The following is a 21,023-nucleotide window of genomic DNA, read 5'->3' as shown; positions in this document are numbered from 1 at the left end:
AGACTTCTCACATGAAAATCATGTTATGATTTCATCCCATGCCCATTCTATTGGCGAAGTACGGAATGAGCATAAAAAGAAATAAAATAAATATATCTTCATGATAAAAGTAAAGCTGAGGGGACCTCCAATCCAATAAATAACCATAGTCAAAATAGTCATAATATAAAGTTGCAAATCACAAATCGTTCAATATATTATAACCATACAAACAACGTTAATCAAGCAATAGTGAAACTGAGTAAGTGTGTATTCTTAAACTTAAAATATCTTAAATGTTAACTATACTGACTTACACCATCATTGCAGCGGAATATTTACCCTACCTTCCTTTATATTACATTTTGACACACATATTAACTCCACAAATCACTTACGCAACAAACTGTTTTTGGTTACTCTTGTAATATTAAGATATGTCAAAAATATACTACTTTTCTAAATACAACAAGCTAACTACGGATACAAGTGGAATGCTATGACTAATGCTTAGCCTGAAAATCATAAAAACTGAGAGACTTTGATAAGATTTATAGAGAGACCAATCCCTACATTTTTTGTATTTTATGCACAACACAAATACTTAATAAGCTCCAAAGTGCTCATGTGAGGCTTGTCTATTATCTAATCCACCTCTGCTATATTCCCCTTGCAGTCTGATTTTTTTTAGAAGGAAGGTGTCTGAAATATGCCATAAACACTGATGTCAGTCTCTGTTGCCACAACCTTTATTTTGCATTCACATTTGCTGCCTTATATAACTTGCTACTTAAATTTCACCTTTCAATATATCCTTGACTTCAGCCTATGCTACAGATCATGCTGTCACCCCAACCAAAATTACAGTGGAGGAACAAGATCTCTACCACACTTTACTTGAGAATAACCACACGTAACACACTGACGAGCAAAACGTGTTCTACACAACTTATCAACCCTGACCCACTCCCCCCTCCCCTCCCCTCCCCACCCATTTGAGCACAGTATTCTAATAGAATTTAAATTATAATATCACAGTGTTGACAGGAATAAGAGAGACAACATATGTGTACTTATATTGAGAAGAGTGAAAATTTATACTCCATCCAGTCAAACAGGGCTGAAGAAGACAATTACATCCTTTTTTAATCAGATAAAAGCTCATCAAAAAACTTGTAGTTTCAAAAAACTGAAGATATGTCATACCGTATGTCTTTTGTTAAAGGAGTAATAAGCTTCACTGTATTGCTGTCTGCAGTACACTCGCTTGTGAGATATAATATTGGCCATGCTTCTAAATAAATTGCGGCACACTTTACACTCATACACAATCTCCACTTCATTGTCCAAAAGTTGTTTCAGCTGAAACAAATGGAATTTTGGTGTGAAATCACTTCTGCATTAGGTAATTTCTTAATATAAATAACTATAATCAAACTATATGCTTCTTTTTTATGGCCACTTGGGAGATACATTGCACATTAATTGTTTAAAATTTAGTTTCATATTCCCAAACATCACATTTTTTGTAGATGATTATAATTACGAGTTAAATCTCCTATAAGAAACAAGTTCGCCCTGTTATGTTGATTTAACTAACCAAGTAATAAATTACTCATTAAGTATCCATTTTGCTTGGAGAAAACTACAGCTGTTTTTCCAAATTACACTGTAGCAAATACTGTAACCAGCAACAAGTTTTTCTGATGTGTGTTTATTGTACCATAAATGGTTTAGGGCTTGAGCTTATCGTCAGAAGGTAGTAGTGACTTCTTTGCAAGTTTTTCATTTGTGTAACACCAACATAAAATCTTTTGTATACTATGTAATCACAAAAGCTTTGTTATAACTTAGGACACAAATGCAAAACTTGCAAAGAAGTCAGTGCTAATTCCTGATGATGGGCTACAGCCCAATTCTAGTAACAGAACAATACTATCATTTCAACAAAAACTTGTAGTTGGTTGCAGTATTTCCCACTATGTAATTTACTCATTAAGTATCAGTATGTGATAGTGGAAGTGATGTTTTGGCATGCAATGAAAATAACACCTGATATTCATACTTCATAAGCAGCAAATTTGTTACCCAAAAAAGTTAATTACTGTATTTATACACAACATCAGTAGGCTAAAAAAATTTAGAAAACGGCTATGTATCAGTACATAAGAAAACATCAGAAGTGGAGGCGGAATAGAATACATCCTAACATTGTACTAACCTCAGAAGTACATGTCTGATACATTTTAACAATGTCGCAAACTCGTCTAACGCTTATGTTTATTGGCTGCCTCAGAACAGACAAGTCTGTTCGATGCACCACCTCCTGTTCTTGAGAATCTTTCTCTTTTTGTCGCTGTTGCCCCTTTGCAGTAGGCATTCTTCCCGAATTCTGCTTTCCACTCCCTTTACCCGTCTTAGAAGCTGTTTTCGAACCCATTTCAATATCTGAAATATAAAACAGGGCATTCTTATTTCTGTTACTTGCACACGAAATATTACATAACCTAAGTTTATGAAAAATTAATAAATATTTTGGATGTCGATTTGGGGCAGCGCATTCAAACCTCATCACCACATGCACACCTGTATAGCAGTAATAAATTCGATTATGACTTATACACTATAATATTCTGTAAATATTAATTCATTGTCACTGGATTGTGTGAAAATGTCGCAGGCTTTGTAGTACATTCAGTATTCTGATGAAAATGCAATATACGTAGTAAAAATAAAATTAATTTTTATATTGAGTTACCCTACAGAATTGTAAAAATTATAGATTACGAAAATTATTTCTAGAATTACGAAAACCATCTGGTTGAATGGAAAATCCAAGTTGCAATATCGGCGAAAATATAGTAGCTTAAACAAAATTGTAAGTGACACTTTTATAAACAAAAGAAAACAACGCAATAACTTACATTTTTAAATATATATTTTGTACAGTAAATTTAATAATTACGTGAAATTTAGCGTCCTCTTTTACGGAAGGTCACCTCCCGTTAGCGATGAGCTCTCCTCGTTTTTCAAGGCATTTTCCTCGCATACTCTGGAGAATATTCACATTAGATATAAATAAAACGCACAGTAGTATCTTCTAAACTTAGTTATGAACTGCTCCGTCACATTAGTCTAACAGACAACACAGAAACGTTTGGTGGTTCCCACCGCATTTACCATTACGCTCCACCATTTTTGTTCAAGAAAGCAAATTGTGCACCAAGCTTGTCGCAAAGAGGGCAGCACTGTAGCGGAGATGCTGGGGCACTAGGTTGTGAATAAAGTCGGAACGCATTTGTGTAGAGTACAAATGTTAGTGCCTGCTGCTGAATTAACTGAAAGGGAATCTACAAAATGAACTATCAGCGGCTGTTGAAGCTGTGCCAGGTACTTGTCACTGACAGTAATGACATAAGTTTCTTAATATGGCATTGGTTTATTTTTCAACAAAGAAACATTGACGAGCACAAAATGTGTGCCTATTCATGAAATACCTTTACAGTCCGTAGCAGAAGCATTTCTAAAAGAGTTATACATTAATGACAATCATACTTTTTGTGTTCGTGATATGAGAAAAATCAATTTTGGCATACTGCGCAGTCCCTTGAGATAGAAGCAGTTTGAGGACCCAGTTAGGAAAACAGATTTTTGAAGATTCTCTGCATAAAGAGGAAAGAAAGTGACCAATTCGGAAAGTTAAAGAGAGATTTCGTGAACAAAACATTGCCATCATTTAGTGTTAGATAATGTTAAAAGAAAAAAATGCACTGGGATTTCAATTTTAATTTATTTTCAGTGTCTTAGGGGCTTTCATATTTTCATCGTGCCTCATGCGGCTAGTGACAACTCTTTGACAGTGCGATTTTTTGTGGTAGTAGCAGACCCCAGCGCCACTATGGCTAGCATAAACGAATCGTCTTAAATGTAGAGCAAAACTGTTTGGCGTTTGGTTTTTCTGCGTATTGGGCATCAGTTTTTCCAGTTGTTTACAACGTAATTGTGCGAACAACGTTGGAGCCACAGAGATTTACACGTGTGATTTGAAAACCGACGTACCGAAGTAAGGTGATAATTATGATACAATTTTATTTGTTCTGGAAATCATCCATTCATAATATAGTGCAAAATACTTATCCCCATCAACATTAAGCCTGTAACAGCTTAACACTTAATTAACTCTAAACGTTTAATTAAAACAAGTTGGTAGACAATGTATATAAAATGTTTCATTACAGTATATTAAATACAAACCCACACATTTATAGTGTCTTTCTGTCCACATGATAGCTATGAACAAATAGAAGCATTTTTTTTTCTTTCCTCAGACGTCACAGAGATGGGACCTTTTTTTTCCGCACACTGAAGCAGCATCGGTTAATTATAATATGTATTTGTTATTGTATTTTTTTTTTTTTTTTTTTTTTTTTTGAAGCCCTGAAATTATTCGTATTAATTCTCTTAAACGTAATGTTTTTCCTTGTGTTCCAGAAAAACAAGGTTTCACTTGTTGGACTAGTTTCATTTTAGTTTATTGCATAACATTGCTTTCTGTATATTAATTTTCTGAGCATTTTCACATACAGGCACACAATCTTCATAGTGCAGAAAAGTTCTGTAAGGATACCATTGTGTGTCCATCCTCTAACTTATTAATGACACCTTCTTGAAATAAATTAGACATACTAACAGATAACTAATTATATAGATGTTCTCCATGAAGTTTGTTGTGAACAGTCGGGCATAATCTGAAAACTGTAACAGCATGCATAAATACACCACTAGGAGCAAAAGTAGCTTTACTGTTGCACAAAAGGAGCAAAGTATGCAGCTACAAAAATATTTGAGTAACCCCATCCCCCTTGTAAGTTAAGAAAGTGGTGGCAGGTAATGAACCTTAAAACAAACTGAAATAATTTCTGCTTGACAATGTCTTTTAACTTTATTGTGAAACCACATCATAGCAAGTAGTCATTGTAGTCATTGCTATGAATCACAGAAGACGCAGAAAACTAAGTTAACCATTAATTCTAGACTACTTTTAGAAACTCAAATTTAGATTCCCACTAGAAAGTGTGTGTGTGTGTGTGTGTGTGTGTGTGTGTGTGTGTGTGTGTGTGTGTGTGTTTCTCTTTTTCCATGTTTAACTGCTATTTCCCACTGACAAATGTGGTTCCTAAGAAGCAGCAGAGAAACTGTGATAATAAATGCAACAAGAAAAGATAATTATATGAAATAGTTTGGATGAATTTTTGAATGTCAAAATGTTTCCATATTAAGGGAAGTACATTGACAGCCTTTAATTTTCCACCAAAATTTTTGATAATAAAATTAGATTACTATGGGTGATAGTCTAAATGGGAACAGAGCAGCCAGACCAGAATGATTTAGACTAAAGAAAATCACAGATGTTACATTTACATTACTTGTTCTTTGACTATTCATCACAACAGCATAGGACATGTCAGGTACCATTACAAATATAGCTTATTGTTATACACACACACACGCACACGCAACTTCTAAATGATTGTGCAAAGATCAACAACAGAAAAACTGTATATTTTTAAAACTTCACAGATCATTAATACAAAGAGCAGATACATCAAACATTAACTTTGCATCAAATGTACCACTAAAGAAGTGCGGACTGGTGGTGGCAAGGAGTTTGACAATAATGATGTGAGATGATATGACGAGTCAATTGGATTGAAACATTCTTTGACTGTGCCATGTACACCACAGCAAAATGGAGTTGCTGAGTGTCAAAACAGGATTATCTGCGAAATGGTACATCCATGGCTTCAGTCAGCAAAGCATATTCCAAGCGCTTTGTGGGGAGAAGCTGTACTTGCAGCTACTCATACTCTGAACTGAACTGGGCCAACGAAGGTTAAAGGAAAGACACCAATAATATTATTTTTGAGAAGGAAGAGTCAGTTTAATCATCTAAAAGTATTTGGGACAGAATGTTTTGTCTGGATTCCAGCACAGAAATGGAGAAAGTTTGATGCCAAATCTTTGAAAGGTTATATAGTTGGTTATGATGACTGTGGCTCTCGTGTATACCTTCCAGATAAGCATTCAGTTATTGTTAGCTGAGACGTAAAATTCAAGGTTGAAATATTGAGGCAATCATCGAAGAATGATGTTACTAAATTAGTTGACATATCGTTTATGAATTATACGGAAATATCTGATTCTAATGATGATGAAATATCAAAAGAAAATATTACATGACTGGATCATCAAGATCATGTAGAAGCGACTGAAAATGCAGATGATCATAGAGTTTTGAGGGCAGACAAACAATTAGAAGGCCGATACGTTACCTAGATGAACCTGAGTGACCCAAGATGTTGATAATGATGATGCTGAGAGAAGTTCCAAGGAACTATGATGGAGCAGTGAAATCCTCAGGTGTAGAAAATTGGAAAGCTGCAATTGATGAAGAAATGGACTCACATCAGAAGGTTAGTACTTGGAAATTAGTTGATTTACTGGCTGGAAGGAAGGCTATTGGAAATCGATGGGTGTTTGCAATTAAATTGGATAATAACGATGACGTTGTATGGTACAAAGCAGGGCTAGTTGCAAAAGGGTTTAGCCAAAGGCCAGGGCTTGATTTTTCTGAAACTTTCAGTCCTGTGGTTAGGTTTGAAACTCTGAGAGCCCTCTTGTGTGTTGTTGTTCAAAGGAATTGGAACATCAAACAATTTGACATTAAAACAATATTCTTGAATGGTAAACCGGAGGAAGAAATTTACATGCGACAACCACAAGGTTATGATGATGCTACAGGCCGTGTTTGCAGATTGCTTCAACACTTGTATTGACTGAAGCAAGCAGCAAAATGTTCGTATTAGTGTTATGCTCTAAATGTTGCTTAAAGAGCACAAGTTTCACCTACCGAAGCACACCTAAAATTAATTGAACGAATTCTTCGCTCTTTGAAGGGTACAATAAATGATGGAATTCAGTTTAGGAAAACGAACAATTCTGCTATAGAAGGTTATAGCGATGCTGATTATTCAAGTGAAAAATTGACTAGACGTCCAACAAGTGGAGTTTTAATGAAGTTTGGTGGTGGACCAGGAATGTGGAAAAGTAAACTGCAGAAATATGTTGCACAATCATCAATGGATGCTGAATTTGTTGCTCCCAATGAGGCAAGTAAATCTTTAGTATGGCTTGATCTTTTTTGAAAGAAATTGACATTGTTAAAAAGAGTTCAATTCCTACTTTACACATTGACAATCAAAGCGCTATTAAATATATCAAAGGCGCAGGATTCTGTGAATGCTCTAAGCATATTGAAACACGCTATCAGTATGTACGACAGTTAGTCAATGAGAAGAAGATCAATGTCGAGTATGTTTCAACACAAGATCGGGCAGCTGCTATTCTTACTAAGGGCTTATCAGCAAAAAAGCTATCAAGAATGAAAACTTAGATTGGGATGGAAGTAAGTAATGAAAATAGAGACTGATTTGGTGATGAAATATGAACTTGAGGGAGTGTGTTAAAGGATTGTAAATAATATTACAAGTTCATATTTGTTTCTGTTATTTATGTGCAAGTATCCTTGATGCAAAGTTAATGTTTGATGATGTATTTGTTCTTTGTATTAGAGATCTGCAAAGTTTTAATATAGTTGTTCTGCTGTTGATCTTACGTTAAGTTAAGAATGTGCACAAAAATAAGCTTCCTCTATTGGTTTATTTAGCATAGACATCTTTATTTGTACTTCGTCAAATTTTGTTAAATGACCTTGCATAGCGCCTGACCATTCCCATTCGATATTGTGAAACTTATATCACAAGAAGTCTATATTTTTGGCAGACTGGATATCACAAATCAGGTGTAATTTATCCCAAACATCTTTTGCAGTTTCACGTGTAGCTTCTCGAAGTACCGATTTTGTTTCTTGTGACAAAACAAGACGTTTCTTCGCTTTTGGATTTGCTTTCGTCCAAGCACTTAATTTTGTTACATAATCTTAAACATTTGTTTCCGGTTTCACAAAAGATCCGCATACAACATTGTAAACAGCATCACATTCCAAGACAGCCTCCATGAGAGTACGCCAGGTAACCCAATTTTCTTCGCCATTTAATTTTTCAACCTGTTGTTTTTCTTCAGTCATGATGTTTTGCCCTTATTTTCTGTTTACGCTTACAAACGCATTGAATAATTTCGTAAACTGTCTGCAAAAAAGGTGATCGCATCACAAGGTGCCTGCTTGAAGTAGTCAATTCGGACACTATTAAACACATCTCAATTATATATCAAATCAGTGCTGATCTCAACCACGCTCATCTGCTACCATGTTAGGATAAAAATATATACATCCAACCTCTAAATGATTGTGCAAAGATTTATTAAAGTGCCAGACCTTAACGTAAGATCAACAACAGAACAACTTCAATTTTTTTTTTTTTTTTTTTTTTTTTTTTTCTCCTCCAGATCTTTAATACAAGGAACAAATACATCAAACATTAGCTTCACATCAGAAATACTTGCACACATATAACAGAAACAAATATGAACTTGTAATATTATTTGCAATCCTTTAACACTTATCATGCAAACTTGGGAATGGATTAGTCAAGAATGAGGCAGGATGTCGTCACTGGCCTTCTCAATGGAACCACCACAGCATTCATTTAGCAACTTGGGGAGACCATAGGAAACAGAGTCTGGATGCCAGGACAGGGCTTTGAACCCTGTTCCTTCTGAATGCAAGTTCAGTGTTTTGACATTGCAGTACCTCACTCGGTACTATTTTATTTAGAATGAAAATTATAAGTAAAACCATGCATTTTTAGATCTTTGCAGCTAACTGAGATTATACATGAGAAGTGTAAACACGAACATTAGATAATGTCTTACATTACATTTTTGAAAAATATAAAACACAAACACCAACACACAGTAAAAATAGTGGATATGTTATCGGATTAAAAATATGCTCATCAATTAATGAGGGCATAGTGTTAATGTAAGCTAACAAGCTTTCACTCACGTGGACATGTTTTTGACTCTGCTCGAAAAGCCGTTTGCTTCCCCCATCTCCTTATGCATGTTAGCAGTGACTTATAAATAGGGCCCTGATTTTTAGGTTTTTATAAAATGAATGTAGCCCTTTACTGTCTTGGAATATTCCTTTTTAGGAGAATTTTAATGTAAAATATAATGAACACTAATAATGGCATAGAAAATTTTATTGTGGTTTTGACACAGTTATTCTAGTTCTTAATGGAAAACAATCAATTAACTATTCCTTAGAGTGCCACTTGAAAACATACATAAGCAGTTGAGATATTTACCTATGCCACAATTATTTTCTCTTTTTATAATATTTTAGTGAAAAATCCAGTAGCTAGTAAAAATTTCTTTTCATGTGTTGTTCACATAAAAACAAGCACTTGAGATTTGTATCTGTATATGATCACAACCCGTGGCCTGCCAACACTACAAGTATTTAAGTTTTATATTACAGTTTCTATTGCAGTACACAATTAACTACTTTTCTAAATATTACAAAGTGGAACTTTTTCTTTTGTGTCTCAGTACTTTAGGCAGTCCCAAATTAGTTGGAACTTGTCCAGACAATGGATGCTCTGTCTCACCCTGTGCTAGATTCCATGCAAATGTGATAAAATGGCCTGGAAGTCTATATAATGTTGGTTTGTGCCTATTCATGCATGTGTTGCAGACTGCCAGTGAAAGTTGCCAAAAGTATGACCCTTTTGCTAATGTTGTTGGTGTTTCCATCATTCGTAGTAACATATCGTAAATGAATGTACTTCTCAGAGTGCAACAACTGATTTGAATGAAAAGGAGAGTGTATATTCAATTTCCACATAACATGTCCAGTACATGTTGGTGAAACAGTTTGAGTTGTTCACCTGTAAGAAAAAATAAAATGAAAGAATTTATAAGATAAATATAAATCTTATTTACAAATGTATGAAGGATGATTTTTTTTTTTGCTATAGAATGTGTGAAAATGAAAATAAATATGATTACCTGTAGCTGAATTTTTTTGCATAGTATTTACATGATATCTGCCCTCCGCCTCCCAAAAAATTATGGAATACTATAATGCATTGTAAGATCAGTATGTTTCAGCAATATGTACTGTGGTGTTATTTCATTGCTAAAGAATTATATCACGCATATCACATTCTTTTCCATCTATAACAGTTGCTACTCCATTGACTGTAGGTGCATTATGTCAGACCAGTGTTTCATCATCTCTTTCATGAATTGCTTCGCTATTCACTGGCAAGTTGTCAATTGATATTTTGAACAATTTTATCAGGGCATTGTGTTGTTGATTGTTGTTGCCCATGAAGTAGATTTGTAAAAAATTATGTTCAGCATCAGAAACTGACAGAAGTAATCCTGTGTGATGAAATATTTGCCCTTTAATTTTGAAAGTTGGCATATATTGCTCTTTAAATACTTCGGCTCAGAAAGATGTCACTTGAAATGCTGAATCATATGTACGAATGTTTTGTTAAAGGTACTACGAATTGGTTTATTTGCCTGAAAGCAGAGGTTCGGCTAGTAGAAACAGTCAGAAGTCTAACATTTGCCATTTGCACAGCACATTCCTGGTGTTTCATTGTTAAACTTTTTCACACAACAATGCCCACACACCTTACCATTTTGCTAATGCTTACACATGGATGAGGATTGTAGTCATAATTGGCATTGTACTGGAATGCACAAAGATTCAAGTTGGCATTCACAGCTTTGAGATTGAATAGCTCATATATGTTCTGCTTTGACTCTTACTGTTTGTTGCTCTTCTGATCCCAATGCACACTTTGAGTAGTTTGTAAATGTTCCACTTTGACCATTACAGTTTGTTGTTCCTCTGATTCTGATGCATACAGTTGAGCAACTCATAAACAATCTGCTTCATGCTGCTTGCCATTCTTTACTTGATTAAGCAGCTCATAATTGCTTTTTGTTTTGTGCATTGCTGGTAGATGTAACAATTGAAGTGTACTTAGGTGGCATGATTGATTTGACAGACAAATCAACTACTACTACAAGCAAAGCAACAATATTGTAAATTAAATAAAATATTGGAGAGCACCTTTTCATTGACAACAGCATAACAAAACAAAACTTTTCTTAATGTTAAGCACAAATTATGCCTCACTGATAGTCTCGATATGATTAAAATATTATGATGTGCCAGACTAAGACTTGACCTGATGTCTTGTGTAAGAATGGCATAAGATGCACAGATGATGAACAGATAAACAAAGACTGACCTCATTTTCTGACCCTTTCTGTTATTCTTTGATTGTTTCTGTTTCATCTTGTGATATGTACTCCAAGCTATTTAAATTTGTTCACCTTTTGCAGGGCACTTTCTGATGTTTTCCACAGGGCATTCAGAGTCATTGTCTTATTGTAGACAATCCTCAGTCCAATACTTTTAGCTATCATGCTTTAAGTTGTTTCTTTGCTTGTTATTTTCACTCACTTACTATTGCTGTGTCATCTGCAAAGGCTTAGGTTGTTCCAGTTCACGTGCCCACCCAGGAGCGTCTGGGTGGACAAGAGCACGAGTGGCCAGGAGGGGACAAACGGCTGATACTCAGGCACGCAGCCGGCCCGTAGTGTAAGCAGCCATTTTCCACTGGCCAACACCCATGAACAGAGGTGGCCAAACAGGTTGACATGCACAGAACATGTGCATTACAGCCATCTGGTGGGTAGCCTATACTACCTGCTCCTGCCCACGGGAGCATGACGTGCTAGTGCGTGTGCCCTTACCCCATGGGGCAGCTGTGGAAAAGTCTAGACTGGGCAGTCGACTTGGGCTCTATTGATTTTTCTGTCCCCCATTTGCATCTTGTTATCGCTATGTTCTCATTTGTTGTTCTGCACTATCTGGTCACTTTGGTCAGCATTATATTGTCCAAACTGGTGACAATCCATCACCCTGTTTGACACTGCTCGTGATTTCAAACTCTTCTAATATTGCTTCTATGAAGCTTACTCTTTCCTTTGGTTTCGTCAGAATTTGTACTGTCAGTTCTTGTGTAATGCCTTCCAGTCCTCTGCTCTTGCCCATTCAAGAGTGTCCGTCAAAGGAATTGAATCTCTTTGTGAAGTCCTTAAAGTTTTATTTCTCTAAGGGTATTGTAAGTGCACACAACTTTTTAAATAGGGGCTTACTGTGTGTCCTTATAGCAAGAAGAATAGTTCTTTTCTATAATGTGAAAATTTCCTCAAGGCTTCCTGATATCTTGATGAAGCAGCTTCTCATCCATTTAATGATACTAAAATACAATAGAAAGTGTGACAAAAGATGAGAAACATGTACTGCAATTTTTAAAATTTATTTCAGAGTTCCTGTTGAAGGATTTAGTCTCTTGTTTTCAGCTGAACAATTGTTACTTTCCTTAGTGTAGGCAATGGTAATTTCATTAAGATGTTGATTGCTGCATGCATAGTGATGCATGTTTCACCATCATGCTGGCTATCAGGTGTGAAACTCTACTGTGGCCACCTGTGAGTACACATCAGGCATAAGGTTCTTTATTGGCTGGTGGTGGCCTCTTGGTAGTCAGTATTCTAATTTCTGTGAAGTAGTGCATGTTTATTATATGTGGTCAAACAAATTGCGAAAAATACTGACTAGATCTGGACAGTGTTGTCTGCAAGTTGTTTGGCTTTGTGAAACAAATGCTCATTAATTCTTGGAAATGTGAATGTAATCGATGAAACATGCATTGTATCTCACTTACATACCCAATTCTGTGAAGAGGCTTGAATTTTTGTCATATTTTTTAATAAATAATGGTTTTGAACATATTTTGGAGTCAAGGAGACGATTCACAGAAAAGCAGGAGCATTGATTCATTGACAGGCATGCAAATAAAAGAAGAAAAGCAGAAGTATTGAATCAATGAATCATTGACTGGCATGCACATGAAAGAAAGAAAACTTATTAGCTTCTTTTAGAATCATTGTGTGTTCTTTTTAATGATTCTGGTTCCATTTTAAACATTCCGGACTTAAGGATGAGGGACACAGTTGTTAATTTTAAAGACACAGTGAGGTTTTTGGGTCTCATATTTGACTCTTAGCTTACACGGTTACCACATTTTAAGGACCCTAAAAAAGGTCTCATAAGAATCTAAGTATTTTAAAATGTCTTAGCCACAGAACATGGGGAGCAGACAGGACTTGTCTGCTCTAGTTTTGCAGGGCATTTGTGTGATCTCAGCTCCATTATGGGTGCATGATGTATGGGTCTGTGAGACCCTGTAATTTAAATATTTTGGAAATGGTGCATATTGAAGAGATTTGGCTGGCCACTGGGGCATTCAGAACAAGCCTCTGTGCAGAGGCATGTGAACCACCACTTCACATCGGGTGACAGCTACTTATGTGCCACACATACAAAATACTGTCAACACCGTATCCATCTGTGTACCATACCGTAGCTCAGCTTCCACTGGCACGGCTTTTTTGTAATGAGCAACGAGGCCCTATGGGATTCGCGCACAGGGTTGCCTTTTTGAGATGGGTATGGCCGATCTTAGTTTTACGTCAAGGTTGGAGCTGATTTCAACCTTGGCTCATCCAGAGACCCAGACTTATTTTAGATGGGACTAATTTTAAGAAAGGTAGTATGCCAGATTTTACCTTCCAATCTCTGTTATTCAACATTTTAGATATGTGTCACAGTTTCATAGTAGTTTACACTCATGGCTCCAGACAAGGGAATTCCCTTGGGTGCTCTGTCATGTCATGTCACTAGAATTAGCCTCCTGATTAGTATACCCGCTTCGCAGTAGAGTTCCACATGACCCTGAAGGCACTTGCGCAGATGGATTGTGTTCAGGGCAAACGGTTTCTCATCTGCTCCTATTCTCTTATTGCCTTACAATCTTTTCAGACCCTGTACCCAGCTGAGAAGTTGTGCTGAGCTGGTATATGACCAGCTATTCTTGCTTCAATGGTGGGGTATGCAGGTATCATTCTGCTGGGGGGCAGGTCATATAGGGATGTGGGGAAATAAACAGGCCGATCAGGCTGCAAAGGAGGCCTGCAGAGAACAGGATGTGGCACATGGTCCTATTCCCTTGCAGGCTGTAATTTCTGCACTACACAGGAAGTGCATGCACTTGTGGGATGAGGAATGACGCAGTGATGGCCAATAAGGTGCGTTTGGCGAAGTCAACAACCCAGCCACTGCGAGTTACTCAGGTGGGATGAGATGACTCTCACATGTCTTAGAATTGGGCACTGCCTTCTGACACACGGCTTTTTACTGTGGTAAGAGAGGATCCCCTGTTTTGTCGTGCTTGTTAAGTGTAAATCTCTTTACGCCATGTTTTAACAGAGTGCCTTTTATACTATGATGTAAGGGCAGGACCAAATCTTGGTGGGGATCTATTTTAGCTGATGATGCAATAAGTGTGACTAAGGTTTTAAAGTTTGGTGATATGACTGGACTCTGACCTAAACTTTTAGGCTGGAGGTTTTAGTGTGTTGCAGACTGGCTAGCACCTCCCTTTTTATCCTTGCGATCAGCCAGCCACATCCATCTGCTTTATTGTTTTTGTTGGGACTCGCCGATCTTTCAAAGTGCCGCTGCGCAGTTATGCGCGTCCTCTACATATGGCGCTGTCTGCCAGCCATGCAGTAGCAGCGCCACCAAAGCGGCCAGCCAGCCAGTGGCTGCTAGACTTGGACTCAGTTATGATTTGACTGTTAAAGTGTATACACATCTTACTCTGTTTACTTGATCTGTGACTTTCATGTATTGCATCTTCCTTGAAATATATTTGTTCAACTTGAAGTTATTACAATTGGGGATGAGGTAGTGATTTTTCTTTTCCATTGTTGACCCACATGTTTCCATGGCTACATTACTGCAACTATTGCAAGGTCTCATAGAACAGCAAACGCTTCTCACAAATGCGATTCGTGATTTTGTCGCGGCATCAAATGCCGTCTCTCGTCGTTCTCTCTACCAACTTTTCCTCCTTACAATGAGATGGCGGAAGACTGGTCTGACTACGAAAAATGTCTTTGACAGCACTTCTTGGCATTTCATGTTGTGGACAAACAAACATGTAAGTCTCTGTTCCTTTCATGGATTTCACCTCAAATGTATCGGTTGTTGTCGTAAGTGGCTCCTTTGAAAGATCGTGCGTCTTTGTCCTTTGCTGAAATGTGCTCACTTCTGTCTGTCTATTTTCAAAAGCAAACGCTTGTGGTAGCCTCACGTGTTGCCTTTTATTGTTGTCAAAAACAACCGAATCAACCTATCTCGCTTGGACTGCTGGACTTCACGGCCTCAGTAGAAAGTGTCAATTTGTTACTGAAGGTCACAAAGAATCCTACGCCAATTCCATGGTACGGGATGCTATTATTCAATCGGCACCCGACAAAGAAGTTAGGCAACGTGCCCTTCAGTTGGCAAATCCGACTCTAGATGAAGTCGTATCCATCGCTCAGTCTTTTAAAATTTCTCATGCCGCTGGAGCGCAAATAGAGGCATGGGGCAATGTCGGGGAAATACAACCTCTGTGCGATGTTGACGAAGTGTGTGGCGTGTCCCTGCCGGCCGACGTGGCCGCAGTACGCTCCCAAGCGCAGCCTCGGCCTGACAGTAAACAAAACTCTAATGAACTTCAGCAAAACCCATGGCACCTTCCTTCATGTCTGCGGTATTTTATGAAACATTCACGAGAAGATTGTCCACAACGTTGGGCCGTGTGTCACAAAAAAAAAGGTCATGTGTCGTCCGTTTGCAAATCTGACTGCATACATGATGATCATGAACATGATGCTGATTCTGATCCTGTGTTGTCTGTCAGTTGTACTTCTTCCCTTTCAGGGAAGTTATTCCACACTGTCCAAATACTTGGTCGAGATGTTCGAATGCAGGTGGATACTGGTTCTGCTGCCACTATCAACAACTTTGACGTATCTTCAGTTGGGTTCTCCAGTCCTGTCACCTGTCACTAGGCAATTATGGACTTACAATAAACAGAAGATTTCTCTCTTGGGACAATTTGATGTTGAGGTGTCTTAGAAATCTGTCGTTTGCACTGTTCTCATATTTGTGGTCGACCATAGTAACGCGGAGAATCGTTTCGGTTTCGATGCCTTTCGCATTTTTGGGTTCTCCGTAGATGACTCTGTCAATATTGTCTCTGATGCTATTCCTTATGCTCAATTGGATTCCTTGTCAACGACATTTTTGTCCCTTTTTTCTCCTGGGTTAGGCTGTGCAAACGACTTTGAAGCTCATATCACGCTCAAGCCCACTGCTCGGCCTAAGTTTTTTTGGGCTCGACCCATTCCTGTGGACCTTCGTGATCAGGTCAAACGGGAGCTGGATCATCTCACTGCTTCAGGAGTCTTGCTTCCTGTAACTCCCAGTGAGTGGTCCTCTCCTGTCGTTGTCGTTGCTAAGCCAAATGGTAATATTCCTCTCTGTGGCGATTTCAAAGCCACTGTAAGTCCTCAATGCCTTATCGACACTTACCCTATGCCTCGATCTGAAGAATTGTTCACTAAACTTGCTGGTGGCCAGTATTTTTCTAAACTTGGCCTGTCAGAGCTTATCATCAACTTCCTCTCGACGCTGCTTCCCGGCAGTTTCTGGTCCTTAACACGCCTTTCGGCCTCTATCAATACCAACGATTGCCATTCGGGATTGCCAGCGCCCCTGCTTTCTTTCAGTGATTCTTGGAACAATTCTTGCTCATTGTCCCTGGGTGTATAAATTACCAGGACGACATTGTTGTCACTGGCTCCACCACTGACGAACATCTTCAAAATCTCCGCACACTTTTTCATGTCTTACAGACTGGCGGTCTTAAGTGTAATCTTCAGAAATCAAAATTTTTTTCAGCCATCTATCATGTACTTGGGGTTTCAACTCTCTCGGGATAGTATTCGTCCGCTTCAGCAAACTGTTGCTGCGATCGATGCCCTTCCTCGCCCTACATCTGTTAAGGAACTGCAGGCGTTCTTGGGGAAAATAGCATACTATCACAAGTTTTTACCGTCTGCTGCTTCGGTGGCTCAGCCATTGCATAAAAACGTGCCTTTTCACTGGTCCGCGTCATGCGATGCGGCTTTCTAGAAATTGAAGACTATGCTGAAACAGGCCCCATGCCTGGCTACTTATCGACCTGGCCAACATCTTGTTCTTGCCACGGACGGCTCTCAATACGGGGTTGGTGCAGTCCTTTCGCACTGTTTTTCTGGTGGTTCTGAACAACCCATTGCTTATGCCTCCAAAACGCTCACGGATGCCCAACAAAAGTATCCTCAAATTGAAAAAGAAGCTTTGGCCATTATTTATGCACTTCACGAGTTTGGTGGTTTTTTTTTTTTTTTTTTTTTTTTTTTTTTTTTATCTATGGATCCAAATTTCATGTTGTTACAGATCACAAACCACTTGTTTCCTTGTTTCATCCATCAACATCACTTCCCGTCAAGGCTGCACGCCGCCTCCAGCGTTGGGCTCTTTACTTGTCTCATTTCAATTATGAGATTCATTTCCGGCCGATGGCTCAACATGAGAATGCTGATGCACTGTCTCGCCTTCCCATGGGTCCTGATCGGGCATTCTATTGGGACGAACTTTTGTGTTTCCACCTGGATGTTGCCGAGCGGCGGGTTGTGGACGGGTTCCCCATCACCGGGGATCTTTTTTAGATACTTATTGGCTTCTCGTTATTGACGCCTACTCTAGCTTTCCTTTCATTGTCCATTGCACGTCGCTTACAACCTTGGCAACCACCATTGCTCTCGCTCGCATTTTCTCTTTGGAAGGCCTTCCCTCTGCTCTTGTTACTGATAATGGTCCGCCATCTGCCTCTTCAGATTTTGCGGATTTTTGTGCCCATCACGGCGTCATGCATGTCACGGCCCCTCCGTTCCATCCACAGTCAAACGGTGCGACTGAACGACTGGTCTGCACGTTTAAGGCTCAGATGAGGAAACTCCTGACTTCTTTTGCTGATGATGTGCTTCTCCAATTTCTGGCTTCTTACTGTTTCACCTCCATGGGCGACCACAGCCCAGCTGAGCTCTTACCTGGCCAACAGCCCCGGACACTACTTCATCTTCTGCAGCCTTTCACCTCACGGCTGCGGGTGCCTTCGCTTGGCCAGTTCACCGCCAACGGCCTTGTATGGGTACGGGGATACGGCAGGCGGCCAAAATGGAGCCTGGCCGCATCTTACGACACCGTGGCCGACGCCTGTAAGAAATCCAGACGGACACGGGTGTTGCAGTGTGTCATTCAGACCAACTTCTGCCTTGTGTGCCGGCAACGCCTGTTCCAGATGCCGTTACACCACCTTCAGCTCTATGTGACACTCGGGATACTGGAATCTCTCATTACTCACACTGCAGTCCTCTCACCATCATATCGGCGCCAGCACAAGAACTGACGCCACCAGGAGACGTGCCCTTGCAGGAACCAGATGACCATCATCTGTCGGAGCAACTCTACTCGCCTCCTTCTCCTACGGACGGGGACACATCGCCCATGTCTCCTGTTATAACAACTGGACTTGCCGCAACGTGCAGATTGGTGCACGGGTCCCCAGCAGATTCGACCCCCACGTCTCCTGTCATCTCGACCTGTTTATCATCAGGGACACTTCCGTCCGTGCGGGAAGCCTCCTCCTTGAGACTTTACGGGCAGTCAGACAACACCTTTGGACGTTAGCAATCTACAGACCTGTGCAAAAAATTCAAAGGGGGGAAAAGTGTTGTGGCTCGCCGATCTTTCAAAGTACCGCCACGCAGTTACGCGCGTCCTCTACATGCGGCGCTGTCTGCCAGCCATGCAGCAGCAGCGCTATCTAAGTGGCCAGCCAGCTAGCGGCCGCTAGACTTGGACTCAGTTTTGATCTGACTGTTAAAGTGTACACATCTTACTCTGTTTACTTGATCTGTGACTTTCATGTATTGCTTCTTCCTTGAAATATATTTGTTCAAGTTGAAGTTATTACAGTTTTAGCTCCTTATACCACATTCTTCCTGTGTAGTTAATGTTTTTATTATATATGCAATACTTCGTTCCTTGCCTCTGTGCGGGTATGCACATAGTTTTCCAGTTTTGTTACCTGTATTTTACGTGATGTTTTATCTACCTGTTTTGTGTATTTTACCAACATTTGTCTCAATCTGATTTTGTGCAGGCACTGAAGACCTTTTGTTGCGCCCCCGTACAGATGTCTGCGTACACCTGAGTTAGGCCGTTTTCTAACTATAATCTATCATAGATCCCTCAAACAAAAAACAAAGCCAAGTTCTTGGAAAAAGCACAGATCACACTCACCTACAAGAAGGGTAATAGAAGTGATCCACAAAACTACCATCCAATATCTGTGACATCGATTTGTTGCAGAATCTCAGAACATATTCTCAGCTCAAACATAATGAGGTATCTTGAACAGAATGATCTCAAAGTCAACGAGCATGGATCCCAAAAACATTGATCATGTGAATCCCAATTCACACTTTTCTCACATCACTTTCTGAAAAGCATTTGACTCAGTGCCAGACCTACGCTTATTGTCGAAAATACGATCATATGGGGTGTCAAGTGAAATTGACTGGATTGAGTATTTTCAGGTAGGGAGGACAGCATGTTATCATGGATGGAGAGTCATTGTCAGATGTAGAAGTAACTTCAGGTGTGCCCCAGAGATGAGTGTTGAGACACTTTCTGTTCGTGTTGTATATTAATGACCTTACAGACAATTTTAGTAGTAACCTCAGACTTTTTGTAAATTATGCAGTTACCTGTAATAAATTACTATTTGACAGAAGCTGCATAAATATTCAGTCAGATCTTGATAAGATTTCAAGGTGGTGTAGTATTTGGCAACGTGCTCTAAATGTTTCGAAATATAAAATATTGTTCGTCACAAAATGAAAAAAAAAAGTAGTATCCTATGAATATAAAATCAATAAGTCACTGTTGTGGAATGATCACAAAGGCTCAGTTGTGGGTAAAGTAGGTGGTAGACTTCAGTGTACGGGTAGAATATGAGGGAAGTGCAATCGGACTGAAAAAGAGATTGCTTACAAATCACTCTTGCGACTGGTCCTAGGATATTGCGTAAGTTTGTGGGACCTTTACCAGATAGGACTAGCAGGGGATTTTGAACATATTCGGAGAACAGCAGCATGAATGGTCACAGGTTTGTGTGATTCATGGGAGAGCGACACAGATACTGAAGACACTGAAGTGGAACACTCTTGAAGACAGATGTAAACTATACATAGAAAGTCTATTAACAAAGTGTCAAGAACAGAATTTAAATGAAGATTCTAGAAATATACAACTACTCCCTATGTATCAATCACATAGGGATTGTGAAGATAAAGTCAGAATAATTACTGCGAACACAGAGGCATTCACTCATTCTTCCAGCACACCATACATGAATGGAATGGGAAAAGAACCTAATAACTGGTATAGTGGGGCATACCCTATGCCATTCGCCTTGTGGTGGTTTGTAGAGTATAGATGTAGATGTATTAAAAGTTTGTATGCCAACTAACTAATCAGATGAAGAAGAGATTGAAGAAATGTATGACGAATGAAAGAAATTATTAAGATAGTTAAGAGAGACACAAATTTAATTGTGTTTTGGGACTGTAATTTGATAGTAGGAAATGGAAGAGAAGGAAAAATAAAAAATAGTGGGTGAATATGACCAGGAGGGAGAGAGGGTTGGGGAGGGAAGAATAGAAGAGGGAGCCACCTGGTAGAATTTTGCATTTCATCGTTGCTAACACTTGGTTTTAAGTATCATGAAAGTAGGTTGTACACTTGGAAGATACCTGGAGACGCTGGAAGGTTTCGTATTGGTTATATAATGGTAAGACAGATTTTGAAACCAGATTTTAAACTGTAAGCCATCTCCAGTGGGAGATGTGGACTCTGACCACTATTTATTGGTTATGAGCTGTAGATTAAAACTGAAGGATTTGCAAAAAGGTAGGAAATTAAGGAG

The 21,023-nt window shown here is 38.9% G+C and overlaps 2 protein-coding genes across 3 annotated transcripts in view; one reads left to right on the top strand and one right to left on the bottom strand.

Annotated features, from left to right (window-relative positions):
* Positions 1–3,319, bottom strand: part of LOC124595624 — a 61,899-nt gene extending 58,580 nt beyond the window's left edge. Inside the window, exons 1-4 of one of the 2 annotated variants that reach the window (XM_047134447.1) lie at positions 3,160–3,318; positions 2,945–3,031; positions 2,201–2,427; positions 1,186–1,341 (exon numbers count right to left, since the gene is read on the bottom strand). In XM_047134447.1, coding sequence (XP_046990403.1) covers positions 1,186–1,341; positions 2,201–2,419 — 375 coding nt within the window. In that variant the 5' untranslated portion in view covers positions 2,420–2,427; positions 2,945–3,031; positions 3,160–3,318. Of the gene's footprint in view, positions 1–1,185; positions 1,342–2,200; positions 2,428–2,944 lie in introns of both variants that reach the window. The other variant, XM_047134446.1, reaches the window with a different exon arrangement.
* LOC124595625 (ubiquinol-cytochrome-c reductase complex assembly factor 1) overlaps positions 3,208–21,023 on the top strand; it is a 127,844-nt gene continuing 110,028 nt past the window's right edge. The window contains exon 1 of the mRNA XM_047134448.1: positions 3,208–3,369. Coding sequence (XP_046990404.1) covers positions 3,337–3,369 — 33 coding nt within the window. The 5' untranslated portion in view covers positions 3,208–3,336. The remainder of the gene's footprint in view (positions 3,370–21,023) is intronic.

The sequence above is a fragment of the Schistocerca americana genome, chromosome 2 (assembly GCF_021461395.2).
Source record: "Schistocerca americana isolate TAMUIC-IGC-003095 chromosome 2, iqSchAmer2.1, whole genome shotgun sequence".
NCBI lineage: Eukaryota > Metazoa > Arthropoda > Insecta > Orthoptera > Acrididae > Schistocerca > Schistocerca americana.
This window is presented reverse-complemented; position numbering and strand designations above follow the sequence as displayed.